Below are 19,739 nucleotides of genomic sequence, written 5' to 3'. Positions count from 1 at the left end.
TTTTCTGAATCACATGTGTCTTTCAGTTCTGCGTCCAGCGGGGAGAAGGTGCTGCAAAGCCTCCCCATCCTCTTGATTCAAGTCTTGACTCTTCATCTAAATCTCACATGACTGCTCTTACTGCTGGGATCTTGGCTGGGTTTGGGTGCACGTGTTTGGTTGTATTACTGAAACTCTTTAATTTTGAATAAGATTAAGTAATCGTTGGGCTGGAAAGGGAAAAAAGGACAAGAGCGTAGCTCTGTGCTTAGCAATGCACTGAAAGGACATGGGGATGCAGGGTCATGTCCGCGGTCTGTTGAACAGCATCTAATCTTCATGAAGTGGAACAGGAGACCTTGTCTGGCCTGAAAAGAAATGACCCGCAGTCGAGCAGCCATGGCATTTATCTGGGATATGGAGAAATGGTGACACAGTGATGTACGCCTGGTGATACACGATTATCTAACTGCCTCCTCGCCCCATACGTGGTAAATCCAGTTCTCTTTAGCCAGGATTGGAAATTTCATCCTTATCCTGGGAAAAATCCCCCACAGGTATTAGAAGCTACATATTCCCAGAAAAAACAAGTCATCTGGGGTAAATTAGCACCTTCATAGGAAACAAAATTTCCTTGAATATTTGCCAGCTGCTTCCTTCCTTCCTTCCTTCCACCTCTTCAGCAGATTTTGTCTCTTGAAAGAGCAAAGTGGGACTGAGGGGTAGGGGAAAGAAGCGACGGAATGTCCACGTGAAGCAATCTAAGCGACCGCAGGTGGGGCAGTGGCACCGCGGTGCAAATTCACGCTGACTGCCGAGCACTGGAGGTCCTGGCTGAGAGTGTGAGGTTGTCTGGCCTGAGGCCACGGCTGCTGCCTGGTCTCCTTGTGTTTTCTTCAAAGCCAGTTGTCTGAGTTCCCTGTGGATTTCATCTGGGGAGAATTTATCACTGATAAATAACTGTTTGTGTTGAATTTACAGATGAGCTAAACTGTTTCCTTTAATGTGGCAGTTTAGTACCTTTTTCTTTTTAGGTTTGCATGAGTACTGGCATTTGAACAAAATAAACCTGTCTCTCAGATAATGTATTTGCCCTTGGTACCAAAATATATAAGTAAAAATTACAAGGTCATTAGCCATATCAAGGGAAAGAAAAATGTGCTGTGCGTTAAATAGCTGACTTCCAGGATGGGCTGGGCAAATAGCAGTGTACCAAAGCGTACTGCTCATTTCCCCTTGTGATCATGAAAAATCAATTAATTCCTTTCTTTTTAGTAGGGCTTCCCCTTTGCACTGGAAACCCTCAGCATATGCCAGTCCAAATTTATGAGCAGTGTGTTTTTCAGTGTATTTCATTTATCAAATGCAAATTCCAGTGGCCAGTGATTTACTACAGCACTGTTTGGAAAGCAGCAAATAAATATTACCTAACAAAGTATTAAAAAAAAAATAAAATAAAAAAAAGCCAAACTGGAGCACAAGATTTTATCTGCCACTTCCCAAGCAATTTATCCTTGGCAGGATAGTGAGAAGGCAGGTGGTGAACTGCCCCAGTATTGTTTTGAAGTGCATCTTGTCTGGAAATGAGCTCTTATGTTTAGTAAAAGGCAGCCTTGGGAAGCAATGGGTTATTACTTATATTTTAGTATCTTTTCTTTATGTCAGCTAGACTATAGTAGTAGGTGCAGACCTGAGGGAACTGAAATGTGTAAGCTTCGCTCACCCTGCATCATTCCTGATCTCACGGATTCAAAGAGACAAGTCCTCTTTGTTTCCCACCACGGAGGCCAGACAGTAAATCATCAACAGGAAAAAATGGCATGGTATGGGTTCGGTGGTGGCTGGGAAGCCTGGGCGATACCATCTCCACTCAGCCCCTTTTATTTATCTTCATCAACTCGGGCGTAGAGAGATATATGGCCATTTATTGCTTCTCATGTGACCAGGTAAAGGTATACAGCATCATCGTACCAGAGGTTTCTCCTTTCCTCTCTGCCCAGCAGGTAAGCGGCTGAGGTTGTAGGAGCACTCGGTGAGAAACGCTTTTGCTGTGCTCACATCCACTACCGAGTGTGGCAGGAGCCTCTCTCGCTAAATAAATGCACGTTTTGGTTAATGGCCAAGTCTACCAAGGCATCCTGTGCTAAGACTTATTGTGCCTTATTCTTGGCTAAAATTTCCATGGGATGTCCTGTACCAAGTAAGTCAGTGCTTGTTTCTTATTGAAGGTAGAAACTTCCCTACTGAAGGTAGGGCAAAGCATCAAAGTCAGCGGAGCCTGCAGGAGCTAGATTAGAAAAAGAAAGGAATAATTGACTGACTCACAATCAAAGTCTAAGTTTCCATAATGAGAAAATAATTGTGTTTCTGTGCTGCTTTTTTTTTTCTGTTGGTATTGTGCATGTCGGTAATTTGTTTCCTTTTCTTTCCCAGAGGTAATGTTCAAATCCCCACATAAAAGGCTCTGGTGTGGAATAGGTCATCTGAGATGCTTATGCATGTGAAACATGTATCAGATTTTTCTGGCAGTCACATTTAAACTATTAACAGTTTGTTAGTTGATTTGGAGAGCTGGTACAGTAACCCCCATGTACACAGCATCAAAACCAGCCAGCGATCCAGCTGATTTTTGTTGAAGCTTTAGTAACAAACTGTCCTGGTTTCGGCTGAGACAGAGTTAATTTTCTTCCTAGTAGCTGGTATAGTGCTGTGTTTTGGATTTAGTACTAGAAGAATGTTGATAACACAGAGATGGTTTAGTTGTTGCTGGGTAGTGCTTAGACTGGCCAAGGACTTCTCAGCTCTCAGCTCTGCCAGGGGCACAAGAAGCTGGGAGGGGACACGGCCAGGACAGCTGACCCCAACTGACCAAAGGGCTATTCCAGACCATATGATGTCCTGCTCAGTATATAAGCTGGGGGAAGAAGAAGGAAGGGGGGGACATTCAGAGCAATGGCATCTGTCTTCCCAAGTCACCATTACGTGTGATGGAGCCCTGCTGTCCTGGGGATGGCTGAGCACCCACCTGCCCATGGGAAGGAGGGAATGAATTCCTTGCTTTGCTTTGCTTGCGTGCGCGGCTTTTGCTTTCCCTATTAAACTGTCTTCACCTCAACACATGAGTTTTCTCACTTTTACTCTTCTGATTCTCTCCCCCATCCCATTGTGGGGGGAGTGAGTGACGGCTGCGTGGTGCTGTTGCCAGCCGGTGTTAAACCATGACACAAGCACTAGGTTAAATTAGTCCCTGTGATAGAGGTTACCACCTTACAATTTGTCTTCTGCTTAATGGCTCCAAGAGCAGTGACAGTGTGGGGAAGGGCTTGGGTATTTGTGGCACCTAAACTTCTGTAGCTAACACAGCCAGCTGCGTTCACCTCGGACTCATCTATAGTCAATGCAAAGGGAGAGGGGTTTCACCCCCGGAGCAGGTAAATTGGGATCAGTCTGGACCGTTCGATAGCACCCATCTCCACCTGGGAGCGCTCTACATAATGACACCCAAGAAGCTGTTCTATCACCTTAAGAAGATTAAAAAAAAAAAAAAAAAAGAAAAATCATGTAACTATTTTTACTCCACCTCCCCCAGGTCTGGCAGTGTGGAGGAAGCATGGAGGTATTGCCCTGTTCTCGCGTGGCACATATTGAACGCACAAAGAAACCCTACAACAACGACATTGATTACTATGCAAAGCGCAACGCCCTGCGGGCCGCTGAGGTCTGGATGGATGATTTCAAGTCACACGTTTACATGGCATGGAACATCCCCATGGCGGTAAGTACGGGTCACGCTCTCTCCTGAACCAAAACGTGGATGGCTGTTCCTAATTAGCCCCTTGAGGTAAAGGGTATTACTAAATTGTGTGAAGTGGGCTAAGCTTAGGGGGAAGAGTGCTTTCTTCTCGGTGTGTGCTCAATATGGAGAGTTCTGCCTTGTAAACTTGCTTCCCTGGTGTAAGTTTTGGTGTGTGCTTAGGAGTGGTGGCACAGATTTATAATTTAACTAGAGCACGATGTTTCAGGTTTATGCGTTCCCTCAGAAGAAGTCGTTAATTTGGGATGCTGTTAAACTTTGAGGTGTTCATATGCTACAGTGGTGAGGACTACAGAAATGTCCATAAATAAATATCATTATTCATCACGAGACTCACTAGACCTCACCAGCATAAAAACAAAGTATGCAATAAAAGAAGTCCACGTTAACTAGCTTGTCTACAGGCTGCGAGTTGCAATGTGGACACATTCTGTTTCTTACTGTGCATACGAATTGTAGATGGCATGTGGGGACCTCTAGGAATCCATGCAATATAAATATTAGATAAACTGTAGGTTCAATTTATCACTTTATTCTGTAAGTATATCACATGCTACATCTCCGCTGAGCGTAATTCTTCAAGAGAAGAGTTATATGTTATATCCCAGTCAGGGGAAGCTGACTGCTGCTGTGTCCTTTAGTGGTATTTGCATCCAAATGATTCATGTGAAGGGGCACAGGGAGAGCGGCTGAGGGGAAGCATAGCCCATTCTGTAGGTGATGATGGTTTAGTTAACCCTTATATGAGGGGGTTCTTCAAAGCTGGTTGAAGTAAATGGAAACAGGAACGTTCCTATCAGAACAGGAAAACATGCCAACCCAGCAGCGTCTTTGCTGAATATTCAGTTTTGACTTAGAGTCCATCAAACTCATGGGAGTCCTGTCAAAGACTTCATTGGATTTAGTCTGTGTCCTAAATAGCTACTTCTGCTTTGGTACCTAAGCACCTGTTTGTTCCTGTTGTAGTTTTGAAAATACATACACCTGAAGGAGCAATGTTTCATTCTTCTCCATCTGATGTCTGAATCGCTAGGTGTTCACACTGGTCCAAATTTCACTTACTGCTGTTTGGTATTGGACGTTCTGTGCAATGTTAGAAGTTAGGTCTCCGTGAAGATGTATTTTGGTGACTTCTTTTGGCATGAGAGGTGATTGCAGAGAATTATTTTGCCTTAACAAGGCAATACTGCACAGCTTCTTTCCCACACAAGATTCCTGTGATAGTAGGAAGAAAGCAAAGCAGCGTCCATCTAAGTTTTTAGGGGAGTTTTAGCCCTGTCTGCATCCATTTGAAAAGATGTTGTTTCAAATAGGAGAGGAAAAAGAAGTAACCTTGGTACATTTGTTTGCTTGATGCCTTCTGCAAATGAATTCTGAGAAAAACCAAGACATTTAAGTAAGCATTTACATCAAAACATGATTTCCTTTAATCTGAGATTACTTATTGATGTAGTTTTCTACATTGAGACATAAAATCAGCATAAGTATTGAACATTAAAATTTTCTTTCCATAAAAGAAATTGATTGATAAAATGTGCATCATAAAAATAACCCCATTAGCTCTCGGGAGAAGGAAGCTGGTGTTAGTGCTCACAGTTATTCTGCTGTAGCATTCAGCCGAGGTGACTGAGAAGTCCTGTACTGTTACAAGCCATTAGAAAACACTTCTGCAGGAGAACTAGAAACCTTACTGCCTGGTTACAAGGAGTATGTCCGCATACTAAATTTTGTGGACAACTCACTCTTGTACCATCACGCTGTAACCCACACATGATGACTGCAGCTAATACAGAAGTAAGCACAGCATTTTCATAGCTGCTGAACTGGCTGTGCTGGTGGTTGCTAGAAATGGCACTGGGAACAGGGCACTGCCTTCCCTCATTTTAAAATGGAATTTCCTGAGGAGAGGAGGCAAGTAAAATGCATGTGTTCTCCCATACAAAAACCCATCCAAATCTACCCTTTCATAACTCACACCATCTTTTTCACAACTCGCTCCCTTCCAAGTTATTGAAGATCTAAGCAGAATGTGTGTCCTGATTAGTGGATGATCTTCGGACACATTTGCAAGATCATGTTCCTATAGCCTTCATCAGCAGGTCAGCATAGCTTTATTTTAGCTAACCAAATATTTGGCATGCCCCTGCTTATGACCTACTCCTGGAAATGTTAGTGATAAAGGAATCTTACACTGAATGATTTATCGTATTGAGTGCCTCCGAGAATTGCTCTCCTTCCACGTAGCCTGAAGTAGTACGTAAATTAACATTCATTTGAATGGATGCTGCATAGGGAGCTCATGACAAAGTATGCATCAGCAAGCAGCAGTGAACACAGTAAACTCTTTATGTGGCAAATAGAAAAACCTGTTCAGTGTTACACTTGTTTTCTCCCCTGAAAAACTAGGCATCTGTTGGGGATTCTAATAAACCCTGAGCTAAGATTTGCTGCTGTCTTATAACCCTGCATTAGACATCATTTGTAAAACGTACGGAAATCTTTCTGGAGGAAATGTCCAAGGCACTTAAGGCAGATCCATGCAAAACTCCCCAGTTTCAGTCCATTTGATTCATATGGTGTCGGAAAAGACTTTTAGATGAGGTAACTCTCACTGTCTTAATGCTGAACTGTGATGATTTATAACGGTTTAAATCAACAGCCGCTAGCTTAGGGCCTCGCAGTTTTTAAACGTCTGGTTTTGATTGTATTGATTTGACTCTTCCAGCCTGTGTTTTTCATGGGATTTGTATTCAAACATGAATTAAATTCTGAAGTAGAATTATAAAGAAAGTTTTGAGTTTAACTGCATTTTATGGCTCCAGTCTGCAAATGAGCTCCAGTTCCAGTAAAAACCGAATGCTGGTCTACGCAAATGTTTAATGGAGCTTAATGACTTTTTGAGCAGCTCTGCTTTGAAGTTTTCACAGGCCTGCTCTGATCTCATTTATGTTAGTGAACACCTAAGGTTGTTACGAGAGTAAACCATCATCAAGCTGCCATATCTTAGGTCAGAATTACCACCTAAATTCCTAATGAATCTGAAAGCAAGAGAGTTCAGGTTTGATTGCAAACATTTAGAATTGCAGTAAGGAACAACATTCTTTTATTGTATTCTTATTATTTTGATTTATGTTTGGGTTTTGCCTGTTTGTTATCCTTCTTTTCCCACCGACTTTCATTAATATTTATTGTCTGTTCTCAACAGCAGCTGTTTGATGAGCTGCCCCTCACAAAAGAGAAAGAAGAGAGGGAAATATAGCTTGGTATACAAAATGAACTCCAATTTGGTTTCAGTAAAGAAAACAACCATAAAGTCAATGCAGTGCAATTTCTTCCTTCTTTTTCTGCTTTGTAGAACCCTGGCGTTGACTTTGGAGATGTTTCCGAAAGAATAGCTCTACGACAGCGACTGCAGTGCCGGAGTTTTAAGTGGTACTTGGAGAATGTCTATCCTGAAATGAGGGTTTATAATAATACAGTCACTTATGGAGAGGTACCGTATGTCTTTGAAAATACATCATGGCTGCATTAGAGCGGTCCTTTCATCTTAGTGGTGGGTATCAGGATGTGCAGAGCAATTTCAAGTCAGCGCAGTAGTAGCGACAGAAATGCCCTCCCCTACTTTTAATCAACACTAGGAAGTGTGGCTTTGAGAAGCACTGTCCCTCTTGTTGGAGGGTATCAGGTAAAACCATTCTCACTAATGATGATACGCAACCTCCTTGGCTTTCATTTTAAAACAGAGCAGCTCTGAGAATATAAACCTGAGGTAATCATTTTCCCAAATAGGATGCCACAGACGTCATCAAGAAAACATCAGCAGTCCAGAGAGCTACAATAATTGCGGTTAATGAGAACAGTTGAGTTTGCTGAATTTTTATGTAAAGAACCATCCCTTTTTTGGGGTTTACCAAACTATCTGAAGGATTGCGTTCACTTGATTAATTAATTTTTGCAATCCTCCATAAAAAGCAACATATCCTTGTTCAGATGAGGAGGTGAGGCTACCATTTGGTGGGTCTTTATCTCAGCATGAAAAAGTCATTAGAGAAAAAACAATTCTTCATTTCCACATGTGTTACCAGTATTGAGTAAGACCTTGAAACACCTACTCTGAGATAGCTGAGTGGATAGGTTATTACTAAATGCTGGATCCAAATGTGTTAGAAACGTGTAGACGTTTTGGTTCACCTCAGCTGTCTGGATCATTCCTTTCTCTTCCGTGAACTGATCAAATCTCCCACACATGCTTGACCCCAATCTTTAAAGAAGTCAGACATGTCTTCTGTAACTCTTTAAATCTGTATCATGTGCCTGTAATGTAAGGGTTGCTGTTGCTTAGGACTGTGAACTGGGGCAAAGTTCTAGGAGCTCTCCTCCTGCCTCATGTTTTTAAGATTCTGTTTTAATTGTCTACATGAACTACAAATAAATCCAAAGGCAATATATCTTCATACAAGACAACTAAACAGACATCCTTCCTTTCTGTTCCATTTGTTTGACTTCATATAAAAATAAGTCAGGCGCTTCAGATATTGATACAAAGTGCAAGTTTTATTGCATAATATCACTTTGCATCCTAATATAACTACCCCTGGCAGTAACTGAGGAAAGACATTTAGTGAATTCAACAGGAGCTATTAGTAACTGTCAGCTCTGAGGAGGCTGTTAACCGCGGAGAACTTCGGCAGTGCTGCCAATGTCATGTCAGTTAGAGCAGACGGTTAGCAAGCTGGGCTCTAAAAAGAAGTTTGTTTCTGTTGAGTGGTCGCTCGAAGGTTCTTGAGTCAAACAGGAAGTTTAGTGATGCAAGTATCGAATTCATTAAAATTTATAATAAAATGGAGCCACGCAAGCTATTTAGGTAGTATAAACTGGCAAGGTTCCCTTTCAGTCTTACACATCCATAATGAAAAAACTAGAGGCTTCATCTGAAATGACAGTAAGGCTGTTATTAAATACCTTCTCTTCTGGTTATTTTCCTGGAGGAAAATATGTCTGGATTTTAAAGAGTTTAAAGGAAAACAAATGTATTGAGAAGATGTGAAACACGTTGAAACAATAGCAAAAATATATTTCCTAGTGACCCAATTCACATTTTTTAAAGCCATGTTATAAAGTTTTCTTAAATCTTCTTTAGCCTTTATAGTACTCGAGTCATAAAATAAACCTCCTGAAATTTAACTGTTGGAGAGCCCCCTTATCCGAACCCTGTTATGCTCGTACACTATAATATCAAGGACTATTTACTGATCTTTCTGAGACCTCATGCAGCAGCTATTTCTACATTATGGGGGGTGGCCAGACAAATTGTTCACAGCCTAAACCAAAACTGACCTGTTGACTGTTTCAAAATGTCTGTCTAAATAACCTCTTGATTTAAGATACTTGCAAAATTTTTCTATGTCCAAAATACGTGTGCAACGCTTCTAGCCTGAAGAGAAAGAAAAGCCTGAAATTTCACAAGAGCTCCAGCCCAGTTTTATAGACTTGTAAACTTCCCTTGTCTGGGGAGCCACATGAATTTTTGACTTGGCTGGTTCTCTGAACCCAAACTTTAAATATATTGAAAGCCTTCCAACGCTGGTCATCATTGCTGTACCCTTTCACAGTAATGTGCTTTACGTCACTTCTGTACATAACCATATACCGTATTTTCAATTCAAATAGAATTGTTTCATATGCCTTTTTGGTTTTATATATGCAGTAGGAGCAAACACAAGGGTGCCACATCCCATACCAGTCCTGGGTAGTTCCTATGCTGGTTGGTTGAAGTCACATTCTCAACATATATGGTCAAAATTTATATTTACACAAGGGTAAATTGGAGCAAAATTTGGCCTGGGTTTCTTAAGAGTGAATTTTATGGGGTTTTGATCCTTGAGTAATTGCTGAAAATGTAACTCTGACCCAAGGTCTGTAAAGACAGCAGGTTGTCCAAATAATGTCTTTTCCTGGAGCAAATTCACTACTGGCGTCCTGTCATATCTGGAGAATAAGCATGTGTGCTCTGAGAAGAACAGTTTTACATACTAGTTGTTTCAATAGCTGTAGCACAGCTAAGGTTTGCTAGATTGGACTTGCATCATACAGATTAATTTCCAATACAACTGTTTTCTTTCTGATCTGGTTATAGGTGCGTAACAGCAAAGCTAGTGGCTACTGCTTGGATCAGGGAGCCGAAGAGGATGACAAAGCAATCCTTTATCCATGCCATGGAATGTCCTCTCAGGTAAATGGTTAAAATCCCATAATTAATGAGAAACTTTTAATTTAAAGAATTTTCAGAAGAAACAAAAAGTAATTTGGTGCATTTGAATTGAGTTTGGCAGTATGCCCCCGAGTTGCAAAGGAACATATCTGGCTTTAGTCCGGTGGTTTAGGGTGCCCTTTCAAAGGTGTTCAGCATATGAATCCATACATTGAAGAGGCCAGTCAGGAAAACAGAAGAATCATGATAATTTGTTTTAATAACGGAGCAATCCACTGAAGATTAATGAATTTAGACAGTTTGTTTGAGTGAGTAGCTTTTCTCATTTTGACTTTACTTATTCTAGGAATAGGATTTAAATTAACTCTTTAAATTAACTGTTCATTGGCCCAATAGGCTCCTATGCAGAGAGGCAATTAGCAAGCTGATGATTTGGTTCCCCAAGTAGGCAAAAAGTTAAGCACATATTTAACATCAACTTCAAAGGGAATTAAGACTCTCTTTTAATACTTTTCTAAAACAGAAGATTTCTTTTTTGTCAGTCCCTGTGCATATTATTATTTTCTTACAGATGTCTGGAGATTTAAAAATTACATTTCTCCTTTCCGTGCACATAGTGAAGTTACTTGTTTTTTAAATACGACTTGGATATTATTTAAATCCAGGACTTGAGCTGCTTCTGAAATATAATTCTAGTTTCTTTTGAAGTCTTCAACTGAATCAAAACTACGTTAATGAACATACTCATGCGTAAATAAACTCTGACCTTATCACGGCCCTAACAATTATCTGAAGTTCAGCCATACATGTATTGATTTGGAGTCCTGGCTCATACATCACCATGGAGGCATAACAAGAGTTGCAAAATAGAAATATTGCCTATTGTGCTTAATTGCAAGCTGGTGAAGACTCATACCCTATTAGAGCAAAGTGCGATAGACAGTAATTCCTACTGACAAAATGTCCACCTTTGGCAGGATCATTATGGAACACTTGACTGACACTTTCCTAGTAGAGGCAGAAGGAACAGCCTTTGAGTAAGGTAACAAAACAGTGCTGCTTGATTAGATGTAAATAAGCTTTTCAAGAAGACTCCACAGAGATGTTGAGGCACTCAGAGAGAGTTCAGTCTCTTGCTCCATTCTAATTCTGACCAGAAAGTTGCAAATTTAAGTCCTTCCAGAAAGTCCCTTTGCAACATCTAATCCCCAATCGTTGTGCTAGCATTGAGAATAATGAAATAAATGGTTCTGACTGCAGTTTATTTTGCAATTTAAGCCCTTAACCTACTTGTTTGCTTCCACAACTCCTGTTTCATAGAACATGCTTTGACTTCCAGAAGAACAAAACAGGTGAGGGCATAAGTTACTGTGAATGTATTTGAAAGTACCATGGGGCCAGCTTCTTCTGAATAACTCTTGTAAATTTGGGGGCATAAAGTAGCTCACCTCTCAGCAGCCAGGTCTGACTGATTTTTTCCATTAAGGAACTTTCCATTTTCCCTTTAGTAAGATGTAAATACGGTGCCTAGTAGATGGTGCCTTTTGAATTGCAGGCCCTAGACTAGGCACTGGGCAGCTCTTCTCATGGGCAAATAATGCAAAGAATTTACGGCCCAAGGAGTTGAAGTTGGGTAGCAACCAGTTAAATCTCTGGCTCGCTTCTGCTACAGGCCTTCAGTCTCCGTGAATTTTCTGGAAAAGCCTGAAAAGCTGTTGTTGGACTTTACAATACAGCCACAAACTAGAGTTACTAGCATTGGATAAACACATAAAAAAAGTCACTCTTGCCAAAGCCTTAAAATCCAAAGTATCCCCCAGGTGTGAGAACTATAAAAGTATGGGAAAGGCAAAAAGTTAATCTACCAAATCATCCGGCAGCACTTTGAATTTCCATTCTCCAATGGGAAAAAAGTTTTCATTCTGTAAGAAACCCCAAGCAGAAGGCAGAGGTGATGTTTTCCCCAAGTTGAGTATTTCACAGACAAGCATGGGCTGGAGCCACTCAAATGCAGCCCAGTTAATTAATGATTACACAGCTGGAAAACTTCTGTCATCTCACCACAATTTACAAAATTAATTCAGTATGAGAACCACAGCTGCACAAACCCTAATCAAGGATATTCAAGCACATAGCATGAAAGGTGTTGACAGCGAGCGCTTTAATATATTAAATAAACATTTTTAAAGCCCATCTTCTAATCAGCCTGTGAGCATCGTTGTCTGTTATGTTTAGCTTTCAGTTTCTGACATTTTTCGTCTCAAGCATAGGGCATAAAATACCCCTACTGAGTTGAGATTTGGGTTAGTTGTGCATGCCTACTGAATATAAATGAATGTAAACATGGAACTCACTCTCACCAGTTAGGTTACCACTGGTGCTTGATGTGTCCTACTGGTGTGAAAGCCTCTCGCTGTTCAGCTCCAGTCTTGTTCGGTTTTCATACTCTTCAATTCTGACACACAAATTACCACTGATTTTAGCATACACACGCTTCCACTAAAACCAGCAGAAGTCAGTCAGGTGTTTAAGGAAAGCTGAGGTAGGAATAAGATTACTGTTCTTCTGTGATAAAATGTTATTTTCTTCTACTTCTTACCCTTCTATTTCCCTTTCATATTGCACACCTCTGAATGGTGGTGTCCTGCATTACCAGTGAAAAATAAAACCACTCTGCCATTACTGCTCTGTGAACAAAACGCCTTTCCCTATGTGTATTCTCAAAATCAGTTTTTACCATGATAAATCACATCTTTGCAATGACACCAGCTTTTAAATTTCTTTATTCAAACAGGGACAAGATATTTTACGGATGCTCTGGAATCCATTTAGCCTGAGTTTACAACAATTTAGCTTAAAGAATTTGACTCGAGCTAAGGTAGGGTACGCTGGCAGTTAGGAACGTCCAGACAAGGTTGTGCATCGCTCTAAGTTGATTTCAAAACTCGCTTTACAGAAAAGTACTGCCATTTTTATATGTGTACATTAGATCTGCAGTTTGAACCTAATCCCTTTCTGGAAAAAAAGGTTTGCGAATATTGCTGGGAGAGCAATAGGGCTAGAGAAAATTCAGAAACAAAGCAGTGTACTGAGGGTCTTGAGCTGCCTTGGCTCTGATGTGGCTTGTCTTGTGCAATCAGCTGTAAAGCCCATTGGTTCTACAGCACTGCGTAATACCCTTTTGTTGTAAAACAAATTAAAAAAAAAGGGGAGGAGAGAGGGGAACAGACGACCCAACCCCCCAAAAGTGGAATGTGTTGTTCTGGAAACTTCTTAGAATGGTTATAGGACACGCAGGTTTTGAACCATCCGAGAGCACTTACACAGCCTCAGTGGAAATATTCACCGTCTCAGCGTCTGTCTTGAATGCTGTGATGTGGAGCTGATTATACAGTATGTGAGAGAAGAGAAGTTAATAAAATGGCACCCTGGGATAGAAGGGCGCCGGTGAACAGCCTCCTTCTCCGCCCTCCTCTCTTCCCTTTCACACCCAGAGAAAGGGGCGGCACTGCGCCCCTGAAAGCGAGAGCTCCCTCCACCCCAAGATCAAGCAGAAAGAAGGGAGATCTCAGGCGTTTGGGCTCCTGGAGCTCGCAGCTACGCAAACAGATGGAGTAAGAGGAGATGAAAGGCTTTACTTAAAACAGTTGCTTGAGGGCAGGTACTTAACATTTTGCTTGGTAGGGCTGTGGCTTTCCAGAGTTGCATGCTGGGCAGCAGGTCTGATTGCGTAGAGCGGGGTGGATGAAAAGGTGCTGCTTAACTTGCAGAAGTGGTGGGCACGATTCTGCAACAAACCTGGAAGCTTGGTGACTTTCTTTTACAATCTGTTTGTCTTATGGGGACAAGTATTCTGCAGAGTTAAAGTATTTTGGGCTCCTGTATAGCTCACTGTTTCAATTTCTGTGCCAACTTACAGCTCATCTTAACCTGAGGGGCTGAAGGATCATTAAAGATTTCCTTCTGCTTGGAGAACCAGAGAGAGGGGTTAAATTTAGTGTGGAAAGCTACGGGACCTACTCCTGTAACTGTCTCCTACAAACAATTACCTGGTGTTATTTTGTCCTTTTTTTTCACTTGAGTGGAAATGAGCAGGGACTTATTTTCTGAAGTCAAATCCTTCAACTAAAAGCTGGCATTTACTTATCGCATTGATGCTCCTGGAGGATCACCTTCCATAGGCAGCACTGCTCACTATTTTTGAATCAGAAATGGTGGCTTCCATAAACAACCTTCGACGCCTCTTCTGTTCTGCACAGATTTCTGAATGTTGAAGGGAGAAGTACCCTGTGTTGTCACAGGTACAGCAGATAGTATCAGGATTAGATCTGGGAGTACTTAATAGAGCACTTAGCTTCAATGTCATTTATGCGGATCCTTCAGCTCGTCTCAGATAAGAGAAAAACTGAGCAAAGGTCCATCCTCCCGTGATGTACAAAACTGCTTCTGTTTTGCAGTTTGCAATGGGAGTATGTGGATACGTAAGGATCTCAGCATGTCAAGACTTGCACCAACTTCTTTTTTTTTTTTTTATGAATGGGATAGAATATGTCTTATACGGGGGCTTTGCCATTTGATTTTGGCCAGTCGGCACCCCACAGTCCTAATGGAAATGCAGAGGTTATTTCTTTTTCAGTATGGTGATTGTACTCAAGATGGAATTTGAACACAGCAGGTGTAATTTTCACTGTTTCATTGACTCTGTATCCCAGTTCCTGTTTTCCAGTCTACAGTAATGAGCAACTTTAATGCTTATTTTATTTTCACGGTTTATGTTGTCTCTAGGAAGTTACGATATGAAGTCTTTGGAGGAAGACGTTATTAATCCTATAGTTGTTTCCTAAACCTTAATTTCTGGTCTGATTTTGCAGAAGCAGGCACTAAAACTTTACTACGTAATGTGTCCTAAACTTGAGATAATTGTTTGTGGGTGGTTTTTTAGAATTTTATTTTATTTTAGGATGAGCCTAGGTTTTTATGACTGTTGGAACTCCTGGCAGAAAACACAGATTCAGGAAAATTAATCCCATAATATTCCATTTGTCTTGTCACTGTATAGATACCAGTTTCCTGCACCAAGCCATCTCTGGCTCTGCTGAGCTGCCACACAACTGCCACCTTCAATGCTGGAGATAGTTTAACAGAGTTAGGATATCTTCCACTTCTCAGGCCTAAGCAGTAATGGCACCTTCTGCTTTGATGGACTTCTCTATAACAGTGTCTTGCCCCAGTACAGAGCTACTGAGATGCAGAGCACGTGTAATTCTGGCTATTGAGATTCTAAAGACAAATAATGTTTTAGACCCTTTTCATATCTGTACAGAAAATGCTGCTCATCTTAAACCACAGGGAAAATTGTTCCTCTACTGCAGAGCAGGTAGCCCATTATAAACAGTGGTTCTGATTAAGGCAAAGCCAACTGGGTTGCTAGGTGGTGTTTTGGGACCTGGAGGGGTATAATAAAGACTGCAAGATGAACATATTTGCCATTTGCCAGTCAGTGTAACTTTCAGCCATGCCTGCAGTTCACTTGAAGCCTGCTGAATACCCATTAGATATGAGAAATGTGAAATACACGGATATGTTCTACTTTAAAAAAAAAAAAAAAAGTTTGTGGGTTCCCCCCCCCCCCCCCACCTCATTTATATGGGAAAAAAGGAACTTAATTTGTCTGAGCTGGCAGTCCATTCATATTTTGAATCTCTTCGCTTGCTTGAGCTTCTTTGACATATGTCCTACCTACCCTGCTAGTGAAAGGCAAAAAAAAAAATAAAGTAGTGTCTCGATTTAGTGTATATAGAGAGCACCCTGCCAATGACATTGTTCATAGAATGGAGAATCCTCATGTAGTTATCCCTCCGGTTTCTCTGATGTGGGCTCTGTTCTGACTCTGCGCTTCACGTGGTTGCTCTGAACAGGAATGGCAGGTGGGAAAATGAACACAGTTTGTCAAAGGGTATCTGGTCTGGGAGTGAGTAGACCACGCTCTTTTTAACACTGGCAAGATATGATTATTCACAGCATGATTCTTCTGAGGTTAATAAGGATGGCGGTAGAAAGCTAGACTCTAATTCAAGGGGTTTTGATTGACTCTTAATGATATCTCATCCACTGGTCAGTAGCATCCAATAAATGGCAGGCACTTCTGACCTTCCTTCCCTTTCTTGTTAAGTAAATTCAGCCATATAGCAGCAGTAAGACCAGACAGGCAGGGAATTTCCCGGGTGATAATTACATTTCTTCGGTGGCTCAGCTCCTCACCCTGCAGCATCCTGCCTCACAGCACACATGCCACGGAGCTGACTCCGTTCAGCAGTCGCTTGGCACCTGGGTGCTGCGCCTGACTCCTGCTAGGGTAAGAAGGGCAAAATATTATGCTGGTGTAACGACTCTGGATTTCAACACAGAAGAAAAAATGAGAAGTAGCTACGACTGATCTGACGTACTGGCCTGCTGCCAAATTAACGCCATGCATTTTTGCTTTAAAGTGCTTTGAAATCTCCCTCGACAGGCTCTCCCTCAACTGTCTAGGAAGTAGCAGTAATTAAGGGGATTATTTATTAATTTTTGCAACTTATAAATGAGGACTCCATCGCTTTCTTAGTTATCCCAGTGCGATGTGATACAGAGTGAGCTGACAGAGTCCCTTTTCCCTCTAAATGAGCATCCTAAAACCACCCTTAAGGCTTTGAGGCTTTATTAGAAGACAGACTGAAACAAATTGCAGTAGAGAGAAATCAGATCTGGAAGAGGCAGAATAAAGAGTTTGAAATCAACCTTCCTTCATCAAGGCTGTGCTCTTCAGGCCTGCTGCTATCCAACGTTCTTCAGTGGCTCCTTGGGTTGCAAGAAACTTTTCAAGGTCCCCAAGCGTGTCCCTAGGAAAAGCTTTTGTTTCCTCCGGTGCCTTGTGACAATTAGTCCTGATGAACAAGGGCCATCTACAGATATTCTTTATGTCTTTACGTATTTTATCTTGGTCTAATATGTCATAAAATATAGTCTGGCACACTAAGATTATAAGAGACCAATTTTTTTACCTCACCTTTGACATACGGTTTTGTGGGGTTTTTTTATCTTGAGGGCCATTTTACTGTGAATGACTTGAGGCAAGTGAAATCATCACTTAAAATAGAAGGAACGTTAAAAAAAAAAAAAAAAATTACACTCCCGTAAAAATTAACATGAATGATTGCGCCTGCTTAAGTTTTTTCATTGAAAAGAAGAAATCTCTAAAATAATAAATGGCCCTCACCTGAAGCCTGTAATTACAGCCAGAAGCATTTACCACATCACTAAATTGCAGCACCGTTAAGCCTCACACAAAACTGAAATATCAGAGTATGGTTCCTTATTATGTAAGCCTGAAGCATATGTTAGCAAATTTGCTGCTATTTCCTCTCATGATTTCTTTTTTCCTCTCATATTTTTGGATACTGGTTGCATGGCTGGATTTTTTCAGTAACATTTATTTACAAAGACTAATGAGACTTGTTGCTATCGGTAGCCTCTAACAGAGCTCTTAAGAACAAACTGCATGGCAAATTGACATCGTGTCCTTGTGAAATCCACGCCTGCTGAGTGGGTATGATTTACATATTGATTACTTCACTTTCTTGATTGCCCTTTCACAGTGCAATAGTGGGTAGGGAATGGTGGGGAGCAGAGGTGTGGAAGAAGGGAATGTCATGTCCTACGAGAGACCCTGTGTTGGTAAAAGAAGTTCCTCAAGCTTTGCCCTTGAGCAGCATGTGCTGGACTGGGAAGGTCCCAACGTGCAGCAGGACAAGGGCTCCTCACCAGCAGAAGCTGGTGGGGAAGGCAGCTGCAGGTTGGCTTCATGTCCCGTCCCTGGGGTTAAAGTCTTCCCTTTCCTTTCCTCCCTAGCTTGTCCGTTACAGCTCGGAAGGCGTCCTGCAGCTGGGGCCGCTGGGCTCCACCGCCTTTCTGCCTGACTCCAAATGCCTCGTTGACGACGGGAAGGGCAGGACGCCCACTCTGAAGAAGTGCGAAGATGTCCTGAGGCCAGCACAGAGGTTCTGGGACTTCACACAGGTATGGAAGAGCCCAGGGAGCCTTGCAGAGAGAAATTGGAGAGGAATGCTGCTCTAAAGGATATTTAATGAAAAACAAGGAGGCCTTTAGAGGGCTGTTCTAGGAATCCCCCTGTATGCCTTCTAGAAATAGATATGTTTTCCATAGGTCATGTGCTATCCAGGAATTTTCCTATATTGTTACTAGGAATTTTTAGTTATCCTTTCTTGGAATACTCTCAGTTGCTGAAGTGATTGTTAAGAACATACTTGTAATATTTTTTTTTTTAGTGTCTAGGATTTTTTTTTTTCTAGAACCTTTCTAGGATTTTTCCAGCATCTTTCAAGGAATTTCTAGATCCAGAGATTTCAAATCATTTTTAGGACTTTCGAAGGCATTCTTACAGTTTCTAGGATTTCCTGTATCTTGGGGTCTGTAGGGATTCTCTAGTGTTTTTAGTGGTTTCTGGGGAATTTTCTAGTAATTCCCAAATCTAGAATTATCAAGAAATTGTTTTGTTACTTTGTATGGATTATCTAGCTTCTCCTAGGAATTTCTAGCACTTTATCACTTGATATATACAAAACTTTCCAGACATTTTATACTATATCTCTATATTCTAGAGATTTACAAATCTAGCACTATTTTTCTTCTAGTCTTTTCACCTTTTCTATGCTTGCTTCCTTGCTTCTCATCCTTCTTTTATTTTTTTTTTTTTCTCAGAACGGTCCCATCATCAGCAGAGACACGGGCCGTTGTCTAGAAGTGGAAATGTCAAAGGATGCAAATTTTGGGCTCAGATTAGTCGTACAAAGGTGCTCGGGGCAAAAATGGATGATTAGAAACTGGATAAAGCATGGCCGACACTGACTGCTGGGGCTGAGGAGCTGCCTCTCCTGCCGTTGTCCATTGCTCAGTGTGCCATATCTTGCAAGGAATTTGTCTTAAAGCAAATTAGTTTTGAACAGGACTTGGCTCTCAAGAGTCCTCCACAGTTGGGCATTCAAAGGCAAAAATGAAGAATAAGAAAAAGAAAAGCAGACACATACATGCCCTGTTTGACCCTTCCTTGCTCCGGTAGATGGACCTGGGAAGCTTAACAAGAGTTTTCTGTTGATTTGGAAATCTTGTGAAGATCAGAACACAACAGAAAAGTGGTTCCTTAAGCTCTCCAAGAGGAATTAATAGACGGATGTTTCTATGATGAGTTGAAAGGAGAGATCTCAATACTGCCTCATAGAGTTCTCTGATGGGTAGCTTTTTAGCTTTAAGTTATTGACTGGTGCACAACTCCTATGGTGAATAATCACGTGCCTTTTTTATTGTACTTCATATAAAAGGGGACTGGAAAAATCCTACCTTTTCAGCATGTCTGGTTCATTGTACTAAACAAGATCTGTAAATAGCACTGGAAATACAATATAATATATGATAAATTTCAAGGTTGATTGTTTAGGAGTCTCTATTTCTAGAAAGAGACTGTTCCGCAAATGTTTACAGGTGGTTCTCAACCTTCAAGCTGCTAAAAAGCAGCATTTTAGAGACCTCTTCTAGTTAGACACAGGTAAATGTTGAATAGGTGAAATAGCCACATGCTCCATTATATTGCCACATTTTACATTTCTCCACTGTAAAGGCATCGCAGTATAGCACTTGCATATTTAACTCTTTGGAGGCAGTAAATGTCCCAGTAGATGGATG

General features: G+C 41.2%; 1 protein-coding gene across 1 annotated transcript in view; it reads left to right on the top strand.

Moving 5' to 3' along the window:
- The window catches only part of GALNT9 (polypeptide N-acetylgalactosaminyltransferase 9), a 158,393-nt gene extending 139,485 nt beyond the window's left edge, over nt 1-18,908 (top strand). The window contains exons 7-11 of the mRNA XM_009639846.2: nt 3,569-3,754; nt 7,149-7,286; nt 9,930-10,025; nt 17,892-18,059; nt 18,762-18,908. Of these exons, the coding sequence (XP_009638141.1) occupies nt 3,569-3,754; nt 7,149-7,286; nt 9,930-10,025; nt 17,892-18,059; nt 18,762-18,908 (735 nt within the window). The remainder of the gene's footprint in view (nt 1-3,568; nt 3,755-7,148; nt 7,287-9,929; nt 10,026-17,891; nt 18,060-18,761) is intronic.
- The last annotated feature ends 831 nt before the right edge of the window (nt 18,909-19,739 follow it).

This window comes from Egretta garzetta, unplaced genomic scaffold, assembly GCF_000687185.1.
Source record: "Egretta garzetta isolate BGI_Z169 unplaced genomic scaffold, ASM68718v1 scaffold25, whole genome shotgun sequence".
In the NCBI taxonomy this organism is placed as follows: Eukaryota; Metazoa; Chordata; class Aves; order Pelecaniformes; family Ardeidae; genus Egretta; species Egretta garzetta.
Note: the sequence above shows the minus strand (reverse complement) of the source record. Positions and strands in the feature narration are given on the sequence as shown.